We start from the raw sequence: 23,640 nt of genomic DNA on the forward strand, positions 1-23,640 counted from the left end.
GTAGAACAGGTGTCAATACAGTATACATAGACAATATGATGTTATTGAAAGGAATATTAAAATCACTACAGGTTAATACTATGCTACAACTGACTAGTTATTACTGATTAGAACTGCCATGAGGGTTAGGAATCGAATTAGGAGTAGGTAGGGCAAGGTTAGGACTAAGTTCATTTTATTAATAGTTTATTTCAGTTTTTAGTACGTATAGAATACCGACATACAGGAATTCAGTGCAATCACCGGCTTGCTAAAGTGCCATAACCCGATATAAGTTAGTACGACTATAGCGCTACACAAGCTAAAGCTCTTCGCTGAAATATGTCATAGTAGTTGGAATTCAAACTTGTCCAAAAGTAAATCAATCAATCTTATAGTCATCGATAATACAGTAGAGATTGCTGCTTCATTACACGGTATAACATTACGCTTAATAAAATAATAGTGATGGAAGATGTTGTAACACGTTGCCATAAACTTTATTGATTAACATACGGTCTTACAAATAATGATACGCTTAATAAATCACCTCACAGCTTAGTTAGTTCAATCGATACAGTTATTATGTAGTCATCATCACTACCATTACCCGACTACTTAACCTTATTCTAGCATCTTAACCAGATATTCATATAGGATGATTAGTATTTTCATCTTCTAGCGATATTGAATACGAAAAACAAGGAAGATAGAGACAAAGCAAATATGCAGAAGCAAAATTAACATCTGCACCAAAATAATTATATTATAATACAAATGCCGGCTACTAATAAGCATATTTTTGCTAAAGGAGTGATAGTATAGTGCCGGTATTCCTGTACTCCAATCATAACAATCTATCACTACTCGATTGCTAAAGACCTTCTTAATTTACTTAATCTATTTTAGAAACTATTACACAAGCATTATTCTAGAATCGTTTCCAATTTTAGTGCCAATAAGAAGAACAAAGAAGGACAATAAGCCGTAATAATGTGTATAGGTATGAAGAAGGTCTGCATAAATAGCATAATATATCGGCTACTATGTACGTCTTTGCTATTGAGAACACTAATGTAGTATTCCCATTACTAAATATCGTAATACATGAAGCAACGGCTACATCTCCAAAGCCAGAAACATCGTGGATTGACTCAAAATACTTGAAGCTAGAAAAAGCTTCACTGCTTCTTTGCCTCATCAAGATTTAGCTTTATCTTTTCAAAATCAAATTTCGAACCCGTAATCCGAAAATACATATCCACGATATCATCGCATGTTGTTTCAAAGTGTGATGTGGCATCGTAAGATTTACTTATGAAAATCTACACCATTGGCGGTAAAATTAATATGAAATCAAGTTCTTACTGAAGTAGATTGCATAATAAAATACGGTGAATTGATGTAGCTAGTACAACTCATGAAAATTGAATCGATCGAACGTAGAAATTTGAGTAATACACAATACCATCAAACATACCTTGCTAGCTTTTCCATCATCTGTTGGCTCAAATATGTCTTTAACAGATATAAACCTACAAAGTATACGAATTACGTCAGATAAGACTAGAAATTTGCTATAATGTCATATGGTGGAAAGATTGATAAATTACTTATGCTCGATTGGCGATAAAAGATCTAAACCAATTTTCAACTCCGCTTCTGGGTTATTCGTTTCAACAAGTGTACTCACACTACCTAGATAGAAATCCTTGGCACTTACTTGATTTAAATTTGATAGCAAGCAAACATATATGTCTGTAAAATATAATGGAACAATTCAGAATGATAATTATAATTAATTTTACATTCGAAAATAACTGTAAAATTATAAATCATAGCATACCAGATTTACGATCAGTTTGATTTGCAGGAATAATAGTTTGGAATGAAGACGAATTACCAGCTTTAGCAACGGGATGTTTAAGTATGCAGATAGCTCGAACAACCTACATTATGATTAAAGGTACCACAACAGCTAACCTTAGGCAGCTGATATTATTGCGGCTCAAATTATAAACAATACTGTAATTGCACGGCAGCAAAAGATTTACCTGACCAACTTTCTTAACTTTATCTGAACAGTATGAAGGGTCACAAATAACACATTTTGCTTTGGCAACCTCTCCCCCAGATTTAACACCTACAACAGCACCATTCTCCATAACTAATTCTTCCACCGGTTTATCCAGCATATAAGTACCACCATAAACGGCGCTCAATCTATTATAGAATGACAGCAGAATCATTTAATATGCGTTGTAAAGAGATGAGAAATAAATTTAGTTTAGTCTATCTTGCAGTTGTGTAAGTAGAACAGTTTCTAACACTAGCGATAACTGACCTAGCAAATCCTTGAGGAAATTCTCCAAGGCCATAAAGAGGATAAAGATAAGGCGATTTGCCATAACTAGAAAGGGAATCACTTTTCAAAATATCAAAAATAGCAAATTTTATTATCAACAAAATTTCAAACAGCAAGCTTACGAGAATATTCTTTAAACATGTAGATTAATACATCAAGACAATATAGATATAACCATATGGATATAGATCCAATTGATTGTTATGTATGAAATTGTAACCTAAAACCTTACTAATAAAGCTTGATTCTTTTAATTGCATCAGCACAAGGTTTCTCCAAATATCTGTAATATACAAAAGTCAGTAAATATGAAATTACAATATCCAGTCAATAGTCATACGATCGTTGACTACAGTCCTCAATTGTGATTATATCAGCGAAACGACTTGACTAGGTTAACACGTTAAATGACAGGGCGGGAAATTAATTTTAATTCACCTCATGTTTATATATGTAACAATATTATTTCAACAAAAAGTACTAATTCTACAACCCGTTGCTTTGCTGAGAGAGTATGAGCCACAACGTCGTTACTTACAATAGCAGTTTTAATAGATTTTACAACTTACTGTTTATATTACACATCAAATAAGTTCAAAATTAACTTTACTTCTATTCATATTGTACCGTATTATGTATTATTATGCACCGCACAATGTAGAATTATGTTTGTATCTCAAGTGGAGGATTCAATTTACATATGATAGCCACTATACACGCAGAATAAATTTGAAGAATTTAAACATGCGTGTAGCTTCTGTATTATTTGACATACAGTACGTAAAAAACAATCCGATTTCATAAAGCTAACTGGCAGTGCACTGCCGTGTTGCCTATTGAGACTGTTCGTAAAATCATTTACATATACGAGTATACTGTTTCTACTTTTAATAAAATAGAAAAAATATAATATAGCAGCGTACCCGTCATCAAGATATAACGCTATCGCATGCCCTGTAAAAGCAGCTGTATTGGAATCTAAACCAAATTTCTTGTACACCTCAGTCATTGTCGTTTTCTCAGGGTCGACACCTACCAAACAAATTAACATTACTCTAATCATTGCTTTTTAATATCGGTACTTTATAAATCCATTGGAAAATTAAATTGAAATTGAAATTAAATATGGCTACAATACGGATAACGATATAATCAAAAACCTTGAAAAGTTTTTGGATCTTGGAAATTTAAACTCTGGGCCCATATTAAAAAATTGCGGAATCTCCTCTTCTCAAATATTCCCATCAAGCCTGCCAAATGATATTAATAATATATTTTTTTACTAGATATTTAAAATCAAAATATTCTCGGTTCAAGCTTCTTCATTAAAACATTACATACTCGACGCTAGAGCTTCTTTGTCACTAGCCGGCACCTTATAAACGTTACCACCTTTTTTGTATACGTAACTGCCTTCTATTTGTTTAAATTCTAAATAGCGAGTTACATCGCTATGAATGAGTAATTTCGTAAGTCGGCCTAAATGTACAAGAAAATGGATCAGACGTAATATACGAATCGTGTACAAAGTATTTTACAACTCGAAATATCTAGACATAATGATAGTAATACCATCAAAATATGATCACTGTGATATATATATGCATTAAATAACATCAATGTCAGAAAATAACATTGCAAAACATGATAAATATTAGTAGTAGTTAGCTAATGGAATAAGAATTGTTCCATATATCATAAAATAGCTTCGTCCTGCAGTAACTGAAAATGAACCTAACATGACATAGTTGTAATAATGAGAAAAACAAGAGATAATAACACTATATCACCGATAACAGGATAATATATTCAAAATAGATAAGTTTCCGATTCAATATACTGATATAGTACTAAGCATTGTATATTATTATAAACCGATAAAGTGCTATTTTGCTTTAACTAATCTCATGTATATCGACATTAAGTCTACGAAATTTCTCTTTTAATACAAATCAGTAATGTTTTACTATATTATTAAGAGATATTCAAATAAATATCAATAATATTGTATTTATAATAGCCGCAATTTGTCTTGATGATATCAAATTATTGCTTTACACCTTTCGGTAAATATAATTTATAATTAAAATAATTGGTTATACCACAACGATTTAGCTGTAAGATACTAATCCAATTTTTCCGAAAAACAGTTACAGATTAAATGATTAAAGTCTATTTTATCTGTAATTTACTGAACAGCATACGATATATACGTTGAACAGGGTTATAACATCTCCACTAAGATCGTCGCTTCAATTAAATCTTCTTCATAAAATTATCATTTAGAATTTAGAATTTAGAAAATGCATTGGGATGATAGTCGCAATGTACAGAAATAGGCGTTAAGGCTATAGCTTTTGATGAGCAATAAAGAAATGATGATGATGTCTTAAAATAGATTAATAAATGATACTTTTTTAATTTGCTAGTAACATAGACAGTCATCCATTTTAACATTACAGATCGCAATAAAGATCGTATCTCGTACTACTATTATCTCTCGATACTTTTTCGATATTAAGATGATAGAAATGAGTAATAAATATTGTCCTTCATAACTATAAATTATAGTTATTTTACACGAGTATACACGATAATAAATGATGTAAAACCTAATGTTGCACGTAATACAATACTTGGGTCCAAAAAGATTATACAAACATTTCACTATTACATTACTGTACATAACATATAACCAAGGGTAAGCAATATCCAACAGTTAAAGATCAGAAAATTTCAACATTAATTCAGCAATTCGAATTGCAGATGGGTATTTACCGTGTGCCATTAAAAATTTGGTAATTAAATCAACATTCCAATCGCGTCCACGACCATATTTTTCACCTTCGAGTGTTTCACCAAATAAGGTATATAGCTAATATGAATAAAAATGATTTCATTAATTACAATAGCTGGGTAATAAAGTATTTATTCATGGCTACTGGCAATATGCAAGCAGATTATTTTAGCACTATGGATATTCTACAATTCTTGAGAAGCGGATGTACAAAACAAGCATGATCAATTCAAGTATATTGCATTACCGATTCCAATGGGCTCATCGATGCACTTTCTGCACCATAATAATTGTTGCGGTCTAGATGGAGTACTTTGCGACCTTCAACTGATAAGATACCGCTAAGGATGCATTCCTAAACCAATTTTTTAAGCCAATAGTACAGTATATCAAATTCCAATTTAAGTAAATTAAAAACAAGTTCTTTAATCATAAATATTGATTATTCAAATTGAAGCTCTTTATTAACTCAAGTAGTATTGACATCTGAAGTATTTCGGTTACATTTTTAATGTGATTGGTGGCGGCATAAACTATATGACATGGTAGTTATACTACTACAATGATGATTGCAATCAGAACATAAAGACGAAATGTACGTATATTACTAAATTACAGCAATACGATATCTACTGTATCTTACGTTTTTATCAACATATTTTCACCAATTTTTTATTGCTCTTTTCGTAAGAAGATATAAAATACTTAATACTTAATAGCAAAGGTGAGGAAGAAGATACTAATGTAACCCGTAATTTCATGTCAGCGCTAATCTACTGCAAATTTAAAATAATGATAAACCGTGGTATTTGTGAAGATTTATGGGGCATCAGTTAAGTGTGCAAATTTATCGTTTCGTTAATAGAACTAATTCGATAACGATTAAGATATCGTTTTTATACATCATTTACAGAAACACAACATTGGAGAATTATTATTCTCGTAAATAAGAACGAGCGATATTAATTTTACATTTATATCAATTAAGATACCCAATATCTCCCCTCACTATAATCGAATTATAAGGATTTTAAATACAGTAAAACATTACAGAGTAGATTCTTAAATATAGATCACCTACAAATGAGTATTCTACAGTGTCATCTTAAATTAACAGGAGATTATACTATACGGAGGAACATACAACATACTTAGTATAAAGTAAGTAAATTTTACTACTCAGTGAGATGCTGCTGGTGAATAGACACTTTAGATAAGTAATAAAGCTAGTCTTGCTAGCATTTGAAACTTGGATAAAGCACTGTAAGCCGTGTCAAGATGATAGGGAAATAAACATCATTAAAACTCGATTAGTCATTTGTACGCGTGGAACATTTTATCGCTTATGTTTCTCTAAACTCGTAGTGTGTATTCGATTAAAGTAATTTCCACTGACGTTTGCCTATTTGATTCCAACATAACAACAGTCGTCTATGCTGTAGAAGTGTTATTACTTGAATGAAAATCAGGACAAATTCATATCTTATTCACTGTGATAAGCTGATACGAGATAAATTATAGTTTCATAACAAGATCATGAGATTTACATAATGACCAAAAGTTCCATTAGATCAGGTAACTCTAAAGCATCATGCTAGATGCTCTTTAATCTCTTTTCCTTTCTAATAGTAAGTTTCAATTTTAATAATGGTCGATTAGTAGCAATATTATTGTTTTAATGAGAAATAAGACAACTAGTATAGTTTTCTAATTGAGATATTACTTTACTAAATCATGAAGAGATGAAATGAAGTATCAATGAAGATTGTGCTACCGTAAACACCGGATGCTACTTTGATCCTTTCTTTCTCCTCATATCTTCAAACAGTAGTCGTATATACAGTAATAATGTTATTATCTGAAAGATAAACCAGTCTACCATTGTATAATTGCCTGATTTGTGTTTTTATTAGGTTATGGTGTAATAAAAGGAAGTACAAATAAAATAGTGAAACTTTATACAATTATTACAACATAAATAGATAAAATGACGCCACTCTAGGCGCTAAGAGCCCCAACTACCCTTATTTTTCTTACTTTTAATCCGCTTTACACAGCATTCTATAACTATGTGTGGCCATAAATAAAGTTGGAGATTACCAGATTGCTAAAGGTAAACTGTAGTTTTATTCCATAATCATCACTCCATGTTTGAATACAGGCCGAACAGTAAGTGAATAATATCTTACACTAATACAGATCGACCGATAGATCGATAGATAGATAGATATGCCCGTGTAGAAAGATAGATAATGTTATGTATTCGAGAGAAATGAAAAGCATTTGATCAATTGCAGTAAACTATAGATAGATAGATAGATAGATAGATAGATAGATAGATAGATACGAGTAGATAGATAGATAGATACGAGTAGATAGATAGATACGAGTAGATAGATAGATAGATAGATAGATAGATAGATAGATAGATAGATAGGTAGACAGATATTCGGTAGATCCTCTACCGTTATCAAAACCTAAGGGATTTATATAAAGATTAACAGCCTTCACGCATTAATAAATTCGTACGGTTTCTAGGCAATTAGCTTTACTAATCGTCAAAATAGGGTTAATTTATGGATTATCTATGAAATAATTGCCGAAGTGCGTGCAGATGTATTTAAATAATAAAGTGTGTTAGTGATTATTCAGTATCAGTGTGATAAATATACTAGCCCTGGCAAAGTTGGCATTTCGCTTTGATGATTTTTCATGTTTAAGCCTATAGGAAAATATTTCAACACTCAATCTAGAGTGATAAGTTGTTTAATAGGCTTAGCTTATCCGCTCGGTTATGTTGTAAACATACTAATACAGATTTAGAAACCTTTGTGTCGCCGTTCACTTAGAACATCATCCCATAATTGTATTCATTGCTCATCGATTTCGGCATATTATCGTAGATATTATATTATATATCATTTCTAGCCATCATTATCGCTAACCTTTAGACCGGTACCAAGCACAATCACATCATATTCTGAATTCATAATTATCGACAAAATAAAAAGTAAATTCCTAAGATCTAAAACTACGAAATACGGTGTCAAGGAGCCGGTTACTTAATCGTCTGCGAAAAACCGACAGCGAAAGTACTTTGCAAAACGCTAGGCGCTAGTCTTATATACAGTAGGTGATTAATGTGAATCTACCATCGACTCTGTATACTTAATACTATTAAATGTATTACCTATACATTCCTAAAACTCCGTGGGGCTCTTTTATAATCCCCTGAGAATTAAGAGTCCCAGGGGATTAACACACACTAAGGGGTCCCAGGGGATTATCTCATCAATTCATGTGTTTCCACAATTGTATAAAACGATGAACTATACAATATTATTAATCCTGAACTCCTAAAACGGCCTCATTCTTATCGAGCGTTTATCTTCGACTGTGCCGACACTAATTGAACTTCAGTTAATCATAAAGTGCTAGTACGATCGAAAATTATGATTAAAAGTTGTCTATAACTAGTAATTTATTAACGTTGCGCTTCATGTAGAATATGTATAATACAAGCATGATTAAACGTACACCAATGTATAGAACAGTGGTTCATCTCCAGGTGCTTAGGAGTGGAATAGCGTTGCTTTATTCTAATAGACTATTTGAAAGTAAGAATTGTATACGTCTGTTCTTCCATTGTGCCTCAGTAGTGGGTAATAACATCTAAACAAGATGGCCGTAGATTAAAGTCATTGTACATTACACAATTGAAAGTACAATTATATAATACTAAAGTTAATACTAGAAACTCTCAATCAGGAATAACTCTAAAGCAATTATTTGGTAATGATATGGATCGGGGTTTATTTTCAACTGTTCTACCTTATACATATCTAATTAACTATTTATTGACTTTTAAAATACTGCGCCTGAAGATGATATGCAAACTGCCGTACAATTATCTAAACTGATATTCAAGATATGATAACAGCACGATATCTTGTGCTAACGTGTGCTCGTACCGTAATAATCCCTAATTTTAACAGGTTATGTGCTATAAAATCTAATTTAGAAAAGGGATTTGTGAGTAAAACATGGTGGTAGTCCGTCATAAACCGCAATAAACTTTTACTAAAAGAACCCAAATTTGTAATGAATAAAACTCTTTTAAATTTTGGGGGAACTTTCTGAACAGTATGCGTGCACTACTGGTAAAATCTAGAATAATAAAGTGTCACTACACTGCTACACAAACCAAAGCTAGTCAATAGTATGTAGACAACTAACGTAAAACTGGAACTTATTAAAACGTAAATTAAGCAACTTTTTACAGTATACTGAGCTACGCCTCAGTAGATATTGTTACTTCTCTATGTAACACTAAGATTGACAGCGTAATAGTGATCAAAGTGTTGTAGTATCCGAACAGCTCGGTTAAAAGGTTTACTGTACTAAAAATTGAATATACTGATCAACAAATTGCCCTACAAGTAACTAGCAAATTATTCGTTCAAATGAGCGGGAACATAATCTGCACAAAGCAATATATTAAAAGAAAATTCACGGCGAGGTTATCTTAATATACACGCTTCCTAGATAGCAACATCATTTTAATGGTTAAACCTGCATAACTACGAATATGGTATGGCTTTCCTCAAACGTAGAAGACTGGTATCTACTGCACATTATGATTTATTAATATCCGATTTTCACCGATTTATTATTACTCATTTCGTGAGAATATATGAAATGTTGATACTTAATAGCAAAGGTAAGAAAGAGGATACTAATGTAGCCTATAATTTCATATCAGTGTCAAATCTATTGCAAATATAAAAAATGATAAACCATGATGTTTGTAAAGATTTCTGGATGTATTGTATCAGCAGAGAATTACGCTGGATAAAATCGAGGAAATTATAGCTTTTATCCCAGTCAGTGTCGAGAAAAATCGTACGTAGCATGCCCAACTGTAGCTACCTGATTATATCAATTTCACGCTATAAGTTAAGCGTGTAAACTTATTTTTTGTTAGAACTAACTCGATAAACGATTAAGATATCGTTTTTACACTTTATGTATGGAAATACAAAATTGGAGAACTATTACTCTTGTACATAAGAACGAGCGATCGCAGTTTCACGCGTATACTAATTAAAGTACCCGATATCTCCCCAGTTCAATCGAATTATAAATGTTTTAAATATAGTAAAATACTACAAAGTAGATTATTAAACATAGATCATGTGCAGACGAGTATTCTGCAGTGTCATCTTAGGTTAACGACAGATTATACGATACATAGCAACCTAGCGACATACTTAACATAAAGTAAGTAAATTTTACTACTCATGCGATGCTACTAGTAAATAGATACTTTAGATGGGCGATAAAGTACTATAATCCGTGTCAAGATAATCGGGAAATAAACGTCATTAAACTCGATTAGTCATTTCTACGTGTTGGGCATTTTATCGCTTATATTTCTCTAAACTCGTAGTATGATTTTGATTAAAGTAATTTGAGCTGATAAAGCCTACTTATTTCCAACACAATAGCAATCGTATATGCTGCGGTAGTGTTAACGCTTGAATGGAAAATCAAAACTATTTCATGTCTTATTTACTCTAATAAGTTGATACGAGATAAATTACAGTTTCATTACGATATCAGGAGATTTACATAATGACCAAAAGTACCTATGCTTATTAGATTGGGTAACTTTAGAGCATCGTGCTAGATGCTCTTTTATCTCTTTTCTTCTCTAATTTCAAGTCTTATTTTAAATAATATTCGATATGTAGCAATACTGCTATTCGGATAGGAAACAATACTACTTGTATAGTTTTCTAATTGAGATATTACTTTATTAAATCAGGAAGAGATAAAATGAAGTATTAATGAAGGTTGGGCTGCTGTAAGCACTGGATACTACTTTGATCTTCTTTTTTCTCTTCGTAACTTCAAACAATAGTCTTATATACAGTAATAATGTTATTGCCTGAATGAAAGACAAGTTTACCATTAGATGATTGATTGTCTGATTTGTGTTTTTATAACAAAAGGAAGTACGAATAAAATAGTAAGAATTTATATAATTATTGCAATATAAACAGATAAAATGGGGACGCTCTAGAGGATAGAAACTCCTTCTACTCTTATTCCGCTTCACATGGTACCCGGATAGTTAATGTTTGCTTATGAATAAAGTTTGAGGTTACTGGTACCGGAACGCTAAATGTAAACAGTAGTTTTGCTCTACAATCATCACTCCCTGGTTGATCACAGGCCGAAGCAAAAACGAATATTTATAATACAAAGTAAAAGTAAAAAGTACAAGTACACACAGCTGTATACTATAAGCAAAGTATAACGAACGCAGGTTCTACAAATACCTTATAATAATACAGATCAATCCATGGATAGATATATATATAGATAGCATTACATATTAGAGAGAAATTAAAAAATGTATTCTCAATTACAGTAAATTAATTATAGATAGATAGATCGATAGATATCCGGTTGACCCTCTAACCTTTATCAAAGCTTAAGAGATTGATGTAAAGATTAACGGCTTCCACACACTAATAAATTCGTACGATTTCTAGGCAATTAGCTTTACTAATCGTCAAAATAGGGTTAATTTATGAATTATCTATTAAATACAGTGACCGTAGTGCGTGTAGATGTAAATAATAAAGTACTGTACGCTAGTGATTATTCAGTATCAGCGTGGTGAAATATACCAGTCATGGCAAAGGTGGCATTTTGCTTTGATGATTTTCGATGTTTAAGCCCACAGGGAAATATTTCAACACTCAATCTAGAGTGACAAGTTATTTAATAGACTTGAGTTATCCACTCGGTTACGTTGTAAACATGCTACTATATATTTAGAAACCATTGTGTCGCCGTTCACTAAGTGCATCTTCCCTTCATTTCTACTCATCGATTTCGGCATACAGTATATTCATAGATATTATATTATACAGTAAATCATTTCTAGTCATCACTATCGCTAACCTTTAGACCGGTACCAAGCACAATCACATCATATTCCGAATTCATGATTATCGATAAAATAAAAAGCAAGTTTCTACGATTCAAAACTGCGAAATTCGGTGTCAAAAGGTGTCAGTTCTTTTATCGTCTACGAAAAACTCCCAATGAAAGTATTTTGCAAAACGCTAGGCGCTAATCTTATATATGACATGGCTAAAACCCGATCTCGGCTAAGATGTATAATAGCCGGCTATTTACTGTACATTCCTAAAATTGTGAGGGACTCTTTCATAATCCCCTGGGGATTATCTTACCAATTCATGTGCTTCCACAATTATATACAACGGTTAACTGTATATTTGAGTGTACAATATTATTAATCCAGAAATAAATTAGCCTCATTCTTATCGAGGATTAATCTTCGGCTGTGCCTACACTAATCGAATTTCAGTTAATCACCAAGTGCCAATACGATCGAAGACTATAATTGGAAATCGTCTATGTTTAGTGATTTATCAATTTCATATTTAGTACGTATAACACAAGTATGATTAAACGTACAACAGAGTGTAGAATGGTAGTTCGTCTCCAGGTGCTTGTTGCGGGCCCTAAGAGTGGAATATCACCGCTTTGTTCTAATGGACTATTTAAGAGTAAGTACTGTATACGTCTGTACTTCGTTTGTGCCTTAGTAGTGGGTAATTATGCCGAAATAAGATGACCGTAGATTCAAGTCGTTGTACATTACACAATTAAAAATACAAATAGATCGTTGTACAATACTAAAATTAATACTAGAAACTGTCAAGCAGGAGTGACTCTAAAGTTCTAATTATTTGGATCGGAGTTTACTTTCGACTGTCCTATTTCTATACATATCCAATTGATTAATTATTAGCTTCTAAAATACTACGCTTGAAGATAATATACAAACTACCGCATAATAATCTAGAATGATATTCAAGATTTGATACCGATACAATATCCTGTACTAACGTGTGCTGGTATGCGTGTACAACTGGCAAAACCCAGAATAATAATTACTATAATAAACGTGCCATTCCAGTCGTACACAAATCAAAGCTATTCAATAGTATGTAGACGACTAACGTAAAACTAGAAATTATCAAAACGTAAATTAATCAACCCCTTACAGTGTACTGAGCTACGCCTCAATAGATATTATTACTTCTCTATGCAACGTTACGATTGACAGCGTAATAGTGATAAAAGCGTCGTAATATCCGAATACCCCGGTTAAAAAGGTATACCATACTAAAAATTGAATTTATTGGTCAACATACAGCTTTACAAATAATTATATAACAAATCACCTCATTGCTTAAAAGGTTAAATCTATATAACTACATGCAACTATATAAGCATTATTCTAGAATTTTATCTCAGGCACTTATTTTGAATTTTAATACTTCAATTTTCTAGCGCCAATGTGAAGAACAAAGAGGGGAAAAAAGACCACAGTGTGCAGAGGCAAGATTAAGATCTGCACAAATAGTATAATATGCCGGCTACTAAGTACGTCTTTGCTAATAAGAACACTAATGTAGTATTCCGATAACTGAACACTGTAAACGGTGTAACACACGAAGCAATTACAAATTCATCATTACTACATTGCCAAAGCCAAAGACGTTTTTAGATTTACTTAAAACATTTAGAGAAAGTGTTACCACCTACTGCTCTACAGTCTCAAGATCTTTCTGAACTTTAGCAAAATCAAATTCTGAACCAGTTACTCTACGATACATATCCACGATGTCATTGCATGTTGTTTCAAAGTGCGTTGTGGCGTCGTAAGATTTACTTATGAAAACCTATATTATCAACAACAAATTAAATATAAAATTCATCAGATAATTGGCGAAACGGATTCCATAACAAAATATGTACCGTAACGATTGAACTTATTAAAGTCACGAAACTAAATCGAGCTTATACTTATGTAACACGCAATCCATACCTTGCTCTCTTGTCCATCATCACTTGGCTCATATATGTCACTAACAGCTATAAACCTACAAAGAAGATGAAGTAAGTCACTTAACATTTACTAGAAATTTTATTATGATATCATGTGATAGAAAGGCTGTTAAATTACTTTTTCTCGATTGACCCTAAAAGATCCAAAGCAGGTTTCAGCTCCGCTTCTGCGTTATCCGTCTCAACGGTCGTACTCACAATAGCTAAATACCACCCCTTGGAGCAAACGTTGTGTGTAAAAGACACACTGCAAATATACATGTCTATAAAATAGAATATTTAAATAAACAGTCAAGGAAGAATGATTACAACTAATCCTATAGTTGAAGGCAAATATAAATCACAACATACCAGATTTGCGACCAACTTGGTTTTGAGGAATGATAATTTGGCACGAAGATGCGTTGTTAGTTTTCGGGATAGGATGATTAAGTAAACAGATAGCTCGAACAGCCTACAATTATAGTAGATAACATTATGCAGCAGAAATGATTTCGGCTTAAACTGCAAACGATAAATGCGTAACTAAAATGAAAGTTTACCTGACCAACTTTCTTAGCTCTATTCGAGCAATACGAAGGGTCACAAATAACACATTTCGCTCTAGCAACCTCTCCCTCAGACTTAACACCCACAACAACACCATTCTCCATAACTAATTCTTCTATCGGTTTATCCAGCATATAAGTACCACCATAGATGGCGCTCAATCTAATATCGATTGATAATAGTGTTATTGTAATACGTACAATAAAGATATAAGCAAGCACTTTAGTAAATTCTTGCAGCATGCGTTGCTACAACACTAATGATAACTGACCTAGCAAATCCTTGAGGAAGTTCTCCAAGACCATAAAGAGGATAAAGATAAGGCGATTTACCATAATGAGACAAGGACTCACTTTTGAAGATATTAAAAATAACCATTTCTTAATAAAGTTTCAACAACAGGTTGATGATAATATTCTCTAAATAGATTAATACATTGTGATCGATCAATCTATTATGTATCAAACTGACAAATAAAGTCTTACTAATAAAGTTTGATTCTTTGAATAGTATCACCACAAGCTGCATTCAAATATCTGCGGGATATTTCAAAAAAATTAAAATATTACAAATATCGAATAATTAATCAAACAATCGTTGATTATAATCATCAATTGTGAATCATTGCAACAGAATAACTTGACTAGATTAACATGTTAAATGAAATGGCACGAAACTAATGCAATTCACCTAAATCAATCAATTTGAGTTAAGCAACATACTATTAAATAAGATAATTATAAATGTAACACATAACAACTGTTAATATTATACATCCTATACAGTAGATTGTCAATTAGCTATACCTCTACTGGCATTCTATGATACATTGCAACGTGTTATTGTATTTACATTTTACTTTACGTAGGAATACAATTTTAACATGGTAGTAACCATACATATACGCACAATTAAAATCAGCAGATTTTAAAGTACGTGTAGACGTTGTCGTACTATTTGACATATGGAAAAGAATACCATTTCATAAACCTAAAGCGCAGTGTACCGGGACTATGTGACCTTCATAACTACTTGTAAAGATATTCACAGTATATATAGACCGTTTATCTTTTTAATAAAGCAAAAAACGATAGTAAAAATAACGTACTCATCGTCAAGATGCAATCCTAACGCATGTCCCGTAAAATCGGCGGTACCGGAGCTTAAACCGAATTTCTTATATACCTCATTCATGGTCGTTGATTTAGGGTTCGTACCTACCAAATCAAATCAATACAATAATTGCTATTTTAATATGGCAAAATTATAAATGTATTGAAATAATTTTAAAATATAATTACAGATAAGCAAACCTTGCCAAGTGGAAGGATCATCCTGCTTAAAATCCATAACGAATAATAAAAATTTTCTGAACCTTCTCTTCTCAAATAATCCCATCAGGCCTGCCAAATGATATCAAGAACCAATTTTATGTACTCGAGTACTAGAATTGCAATAACTTGTTCAAGCATATTCATCAAAATTTTACATACTTGTGGCTAGAGCTTCTTTTTCATCAGCCGGTACCTTGTAAACGCTACCACCCTTGTATACGAAACTTCCTTCAACTACTTTGAATTCTAAATAGCGAGTCACACCGCTATGAATGAGCAACTTCACAAGTTGGCCTAAATAAATAATAAAAGGAAATTATTTATACAACTTAAAATATCACAGCATGATGACATACAACCGAAATATGATCATCACAACGGATATGCATCAAAGAATGATAAACTTAAGTAATCATGACATTTCATGGAATAAGGATTAATTATAAGGTACGAGGATATCATAATACCGCTATCCTACGTGACTGAAATTTAATCCAACACTATAAACGATTATAGATAGTAACGAGAATAGCAACCGAAGAGATACAGCAACGTAATAACAGTCTAACACCGAATCACCGATAACAGGATAATAAGGTACCGATATGACCAGCTGGATATTACAGTACAGTATATTCAAAATGGATCAGTTTCTGATTCAATAAGCTTATGATATAGTACCAAAATTCAATTAACCAAATACCAGGTAAATACTATCCTGCTTGAACCCATTTTATATAGTACTACCTATCGATATTACATCTATGAAAGTGCCGTACTTTGCCAGTGCAACTGTACTGTACAAGTCCGTAATGCTATACAATTAGGAGATCTCAATCAGGAAAATCATTTCACACCATACTAATGAGCGTAAAAATATTCATGAAACAGTCTTCATAATAGCTAATAGCTACTATTATCTTAACGAACTACCGATACTGTTTTACTCCTTTTAATACACAATACAAGTATAATATAATGTAGAGTTGATATACTGTAATAAACCACAGCAATAGGGCTATACTATGCTAATCTAATTTCCAAGCAGTCATCGCTATATATTCTTAAAAGATTAAAATCTAAATCTACTTTATCTACGATTTAGCGCCTATATTTAAGTATACGTATATAACATATATACAATAGCACGATCCAATCATTTATCTAACTAAAAACATCACTATCAAGACGGCTTTAGCAAATAGTCATTCAGCCTAATTTTAAATTATAATTTCTAGTTTAGAAAACATCTTGGAATAAGAATGATACAGTAATAGGTCTTGGAATTCGAAATTTGAATGAATAACAAGAAGTGATGATATGGCATTGAAGAATAGAGTAATAGTATGGTACTCTTGTAAGCTTTCAATATTGTCAAATCAAATGGCCAATCATTCATCTTAATTTCATATTACACATATTCGTATAAAGCGTGGTAAAAAAAGATCGTAACTCGTACCACTATTATCTACTGGTACTGATACTTTCTCAACATTTAATCAATTGGAATTAGTAACAGCTATTGTCCTTGATAACTCTATTAATTACTATTAATCAATGTAAACGTCAAGAAATGGCGAAAAACGTAATGCTGCATGAACTACAAGGCCGAGACAAAATTTAGTATTGCATGCACTTTTATTGTTCAATGATATGGCGTATGATCAGCCCATTTTGATCTGTATTAGCAATATCTATCGTTTGAGGACAAGCATATTTAAACATCAAAGCAGTAAGATCAATCTGTAGATGGATATTTACCGTTTGCCATTATAAACTTGGGTATTAAATCAACGTTCCAATCGCGTCCACGACCAAATTTCTCATTGGTATCCGATTGTTCAAATTTGCTAAATAGCTAAGAATATCAATCAAGATGATGTTTATCAATTCAAAATACTGTAGTTCAATAAAAGATAAATGGATGGGTAGAAGAAAAAAAATGATTCATTTCAAATTGTGCTGCATTACCGATTCCAATGGGGTCAAGGATGCACTTTCTCCACCATAGTATTTGTTACGGTCCATATGGAGTACCTTGCGACCACTGACTGACAACATGCCGCTAAGGATGCATTCCTAAAATCAATTTGCAAGCCATTACCCAAGAGTATATCTAATTCCAATTCAAGTAGAACAAACTAATTTCCTTCAATCACAACTTTCAACACTATAGTAGTTTTATCTACAGGAATGGAATTACCAATTGTAAGTATTTCAATTGGTTTTTATACTGCACTATGTATCGATTAGACAGGGAGATATTGTAGAGAGTGGACAATAATTCTATGATGTCTGTGCGCGTTGACAGAGACAATCATGAATGGGATGAGACTATGAAGGTGGAAAGTAGGTTACTAAGGTACAGCAGTAAGGCATCTAAGGTAGTACTCTCTCTAGAAAAAGTACAATGTATTTTGTTTTATTCATTATTCTTTAAAACCTTTTCAGTCCATAAATTAACGTCTAGGGAAGAAAATTGAAAAACCATACGCTTCAAAAATGAACATGTTTACCTACTGGATGTCTTACAAAGCAATTTACTACTACTGACAACATTATGCTGTATAGCATCATCTTATAATCATTATTCTTTCATCGATTCGTTATCAATTCATTGGTGGAGAAAAAATAAAACATTCACTGAATCGTGTAAGAAAGAGGCTAATGTAATCAAGTCAGCAGCATCAATCTACTACGAATTATCTTTCCCCCCCCCCCAAAAAAATACTATTTCGTGCGTGAATATTGCTAATATTGAAAGCTGTGCTTACGACAAATGGATAAAACACAATAGGCCGTACCAAGATGACAAAGAAATGCACAGGATTCACCTTGGAAGACCTAACTGTACATGAAGGTTATTTTATCCAGTAGAAGAGGTTATCTCCAATTCATTTTAAATTGATTAAAGTAGCTTTGAACTGATTCTTGCCACCTTGCAACAAGTTGATGACCGTTGCTTGGAGAGATTAGTCATCGTCGTTTGAAGGCTAAGTAAGACTACATCTGACTCGAGTACTGTACTGTAGAATTGGCTCATTTACGTTTTTATTCAATTAGGACGAGATAAATTGAAATATCAATCAAAACGATTGGACTACAGCAAGCCGGGTTCAACAGTCTTTCAATGGTTATTTTGCTTCCACTTTTCTTATTTTCACTTTATAGTGTGATGATCACAACTATTGCTCCACTGGCTTATTTGACTAAACCGGCAACAAAACGACGGGAATCATGCTCCCCCTATCGAATTCGTCTCTATCCAATGGCCATGGTACACTGTAGCGAAAAGATCAACTGATGGACTTTCTACTACGACTACTACTACTACTGAAGTTAAAATTGCAAATATTTCCATGATTCAATAGCGATTCTTTAACATTATGATGGTAAAATACGAGTGGAAAGTGATGGTAGGCAAGAACGCTATCGGCGTTTGATGTAGTCGGTGGAGTTGGTTGGGAAAAAAGTTGGAACGATTGACTATCCAGTCTTGATTTGATGTAGTATGAGCAATAAGTGATGTTCTCAACACACTACAGTCAACACTATGCAAGGGAATGACGGCGTTGGTGATACACTTGATGCATGACTGTCCTCATCTCTCAACCATTTCTTGTTGTCGTCTCTATTCAACATTATTTCTAGGCATGAAAATCACTGACCTTTAAACCGGTACCAAGTACAATCACGTCGTACTCTTCATTCATGATTGTCGACTAAATTGAGAGCAATTTTTTTCCGATGGAAACAACCAAATATCGCCCAAGAATGCAAAAGAGGAGCTGATTCTTTTTTCGTCGTCGACCTGTCCACTGGTTGGTTTGCATGCAGTACGTGGTTACGTGTCTGCTGTCAACACGCTACAGTACAGTACAGTAGTGTATTGTACTGTAAGGAGGAATTCTTGCAGTTAGAGTACTGTACTGTACAGTACAAATAATCTACAGTGCTGTACTGTACTGTACACTAGTGTACAGTGTACAGTATAGTAGAAATTGAGATACAGTACTGTACAGTATCATCGTTTAAGCTATTTACGCTGAGTATCTGAGTAATCGGGGTTATTATGGCTGGGCCTACTGTACAGGTAACAGTACAAGATAGTACAGTACTGTACAGTACTGTGTACAGTATAAGTACTGTATGTACAGTACTGTACTGTACTGTACATTGTACTGGTTACAGTGCGAGATAGTGTAAGTATGTACTGTACACTGTACTGTCCGTAACTGTACTGTACAGTATGGTTTTTTCTGAACTCTACAGTACAGTACTACCGTATGCGAATGCAATGTACTGTACGAGTACCTGAAATCTGGACACGATCAAGATGGTACTGAGCTGTTTCTTACGTTTCTTTAACTCGTACTCACAAACCCTCATGGCCTACTGTACACTGTACAGTAGAAGCATTTTGAAAGGTAGTATCGCTAGAGTACATTACACTCCTGCGCTGTTAAAACTCAAGATTGTAGTACCGGGACTTCCAAGACTAATCATAGTCTTCCAAGCCCCTGGTAGTACCATATACTGTACAGTGTACAGTATTGTCATGGACAAGGACCACTAGAAATACAGTGTACTGTACTGTACTGTACAGTATATCTGGACACTGGACAGTACAGTACTGTACTGTACAGTACCAAAAAGAAAGAGATGGTAAGCGAAACGCTTGTTGACCATACCACTGTAATAATGTGAAAGCTGATTATTTTAAAGCTCATTTCAACTGTATCGCATGTCTGTAATGGTGCACTATACTGTCCGCGATCGATATCCAAATTAGCTGCGATTAGCCTACTAAGTTGATTTGAAGCTGCCATTGGGACACGCTTTCTTCAGCAGCGTATCGTAGCCACTTTTTACTCAACTCACCTTTGCCTGTCCGTCCCTCTCTCTTTCTTTCCCCAAGTCCTCGGTCGAATGCTACTGTACTTAGTACTGAAGCTAGTACAGTACTGTAGCCTGTAGGACTGCGACAATCCAACTCGTGTCCTTCTCCAATTCCTTCTTGTGTAAGAAATAGAATTGAGAATTGATTTGGTTCCTTCTTCATCGAGTGGATATAGATGCTAAATCAATATTTTATCTTTGCTTGTTTTCAACACTAGACTGTACAGTAGGTACTAAGAAAAAATTAATATCCTTCGATCAAAATGAACATCCGAAACGCAACGGTTAGTCTATGATGAGGTTGTATGGTGTAGACAGCCAATGTTGGACCATGCTTTTGATCATCAATAACTTAGTAGAAGAGTAATAGTTCAAATGATTCTATTTTAGCCTGCATTATCACGGCCACGGATTCTTTGCTATTGATGATATCTATTTTTAAATGTCTTGCGCTACTGATACCTTCGATTTACACTCTAAAACCTTTTTCAGCAAATGACAGATAGCTACACTAGTTCGATGAGCATTCAAAATCGCAAAGAGAATGTACAACACTACAGTATACATTAATAACATGACTGAATAGGGTCAATTTGTACGACTAAACAAAGTCAACCTGGGCTTGCATCTAGCTTTCCTAGTATCTTGTGCTACTCAGATCTTTCAAATAAGCGACAGATAGTCGATTTATTACACATGCAACATAGCAAAGATATTACTACTGTAGAACCGGACATTATCGATATTAGTCTAGATTCTAGGAGGACACGGTAATGGAAGAAATACTCTTTTAACTGAGGCCAGACAAGATCGAGCTGTCCTAATGTTTCCGACCTTCCTTTAACGGAATCAACTTACACTCATATCTTTTCTATATCCATAATGAACAGATAGCCGATTTGATGAACATGCAAAATTGTAATTTGCTATGCTTACCGGAGAATTATCAAATGAAATACTACTTGTATCATGGCCTTTCATGGCCCCAGGTAAAGTATGAAATACTTGCGCTGTGCCTAGCCTCTAATACGTCAGCTCGCCGCATTAATCAATTTTTCAATATCCATGTGGTTAATGAATAAATTGGCGCAGTAGCCTTCAATAATTAATTAATACACGGTTATTAATCTTTTACTATTATATTTAGTTGTCATTTCTAGCTGAAGATGATAAAGGGTCTGTTGTTGGTTACGTCTTAGCTAAAATGTAAGTCAAAATACTGCAAGTTATCTGCAGTATTCATACTGTATGCGTTTAAAGATAGAATTGAGGGTCCAACAAACACCAATATACTTTATATGCATTGGATAGGGAAGAAGAGTCGGATGAAGCACCTCATGGCCATATTACTTCGTTGGTATGCTACTGTGATACAATTATTGTACCCAAAAAAGTATACTTTACCACCATTTCTAATTGAACAACATACAGTAGGCACTACCTTGACGGTACTATTCATATTGTACTTTTGCATTGGAATTAGTAAATAGCTCGCTATATGCCTATTACAAAGCTTAAGGTCATCATATAACAGTATCATAGAGCCACAACAACTGTTTCTAGCGTTATACATAGATTGAGTAATTTACCCTAGACTTTTGTTATATTATACGTATAGGCGGTTCGAAGATCACATCGCCGATTAGGATTAGCTAGAACCTTGATGGACTTGGTAACTATTTGAATTCTTCACTTTGTAACATATTGATTATCGTACTAGTACTCTTTCAAGTAACGGTGTCTTCCCTATATAGTCATCCAAAGCAATGGTAGAATGTTTTAATGCTAAATATGTATCACTTCATGTTCGCAAAAGGTAATTCTATAGAAAATTTCCTACTTGCCATGATTTTATAAACTAGCACACCATTACTGTTGTACAATTTTTACGTTTGGACAATCAAATTAATATTCTATTACTTGTTGTAAATCAATTATAGCAATCGAGCGGCTCTACATCTCTACAAGAACGCTTTAAGCTTTGCGTAAGATTTAAAAACTTGTAATGCCTATGTAGTTATTGACATACAGTACTCGAGCAAATTCAATTCTAACATCTGATTTAAAAACTTGCAACACCTACGTAGTTCTCTACTGTACATTGAGTACTGGAGCAAATTCAATTCCAATATCTTATTAAATGTATATATACATATATATATACGGTAAATCAGTCAATCAAATGCTTCTGTATCTTTAATACAATAACCAGCTAAGATTGAACATCTCTTACTTTTATGTATGAAAAGATTCTAAACTTGTATTTACGTATGCTATCGTAAAATAGTATTTCCGAAATTGAACCGAAATATTATGCTGATGGAGAAGATGCATATGCTATGAAGCGGGTTTTAACACATTTAACTGCCGACGCAAAGGTATAAAATGTTGCAACATGATTACACGAATAAATTGATAAACCTTCTACGCCCTGTAATTCACTACTATCGAAATTTTAATGTACTAAATATTACCAGAAGTAGCGGTTGATCACTTTTTCTTAATCCTGGCTTTGGTAATTTGTCAATTGTTAATCAAAGCAATTCTAAGAAAAAGTATATGAAATGCATTGTTTAAAGCCCTCTGCATAAGATCTGTCAACAGCAGGCTTGCGTTAGAGGGAAGATAGCATTGCGATATCAGCTATTAAATATCCTGGCTACTCAAAGTATTTGCGTTATTCACATCTTACCTATATTAACTTTACGGAAATCTTTTTTACGATCAACTGTTTCAACTATATCGATACGTTCGTTACCGCA

At 33.3% G+C, this 23,640-nt stretch overlaps 3 protein-coding genes across 3 annotated transcripts; 1 reads left to right on the plus strand and 2 right to left on the minus strand.

Moving 5' to 3' along the window:
* Nucleotides 1–1,160: 1,160 nt before the first annotated feature.
* Nucleotides 1,161–8,131, minus strand: TRIADDRAFT_23368 (uncharacterized protein; the record flags this gene model as incomplete). Its single annotated transcript, XM_002111874.1, has 13 exons — nt 1,161–1,304; nt 1,460–1,514; nt 1,593–1,737; nt 1,826–1,928; nt 2,034–2,202; nt 2,324–2,404; nt 2,577–2,627; nt 3,268–3,376; nt 3,505–3,594; nt 3,686–3,823; nt 5,123–5,219; nt 5,389–5,496; nt 8,087–8,131. 13 exons carry the CDS (start codon nt 8,129–8,131, stop codon nt 1,161–1,163), a joined length of 1,335 nt encoding a protein of 444 aa, XP_002111910.1.
* A 5,258-nt stretch (nt 8,132–13,389) lies between these two features.
* On the minus strand, nt 13,390–19,692 carry TRIADDRAFT_35792 (expressed hypothetical protein; the record flags this gene model as incomplete). Its single annotated transcript, XM_002111875.1, has 13 exons — nt 13,390–13,930; nt 14,077–14,131; nt 14,215–14,359; nt 14,448–14,550; nt 14,639–14,807; nt 14,917–14,997; nt 15,131–15,181; nt 15,754–15,862; nt 15,959–16,048; nt 16,139–16,273; nt 17,741–17,837; nt 17,951–18,058; nt 19,648–19,692. 13 exons carry the CDS (start codon nt 19,690–19,692, stop codon nt 13,790–13,792), a joined length of 1,329 nt encoding a protein of 442 aa, XP_002111911.1. The 3' UTR covers nt 13,390–13,789.
* A 2,037-nt stretch (nt 19,693–21,729) lies between these two features.
* Nucleotides 21,730–23,241, plus strand: TRIADDRAFT_5398 (N-terminal acetyltransferase; the record flags this gene model as incomplete). The annotated part of the gene is made up of 7 exons (XM_002111375.1): nt 21,730–21,867; nt 22,026–22,084; nt 22,190–22,235; nt 22,497–22,550; nt 22,633–22,694; nt 22,819–22,863; nt 23,166–23,241. Coding segments are annotated over 7 exons (480 nt in total), but the record flags the coding sequence as incomplete, so codon positions are not given.
* Nucleotides 23,242–23,640: the final 399 nt, after the last annotated feature.

Source organism: Trichoplax adhaerens, genomic scaffold, assembly GCF_000150275.1.
Source record: "Trichoplax adhaerens TRIADscaffold_4 genomic scaffold, whole genome shotgun sequence".
In the NCBI taxonomy this organism is placed as follows: domain Eukaryota; kingdom Metazoa; phylum Placozoa; class Uniplacotomia; order Trichoplacea; family Trichoplacidae; genus Trichoplax; species Trichoplax adhaerens.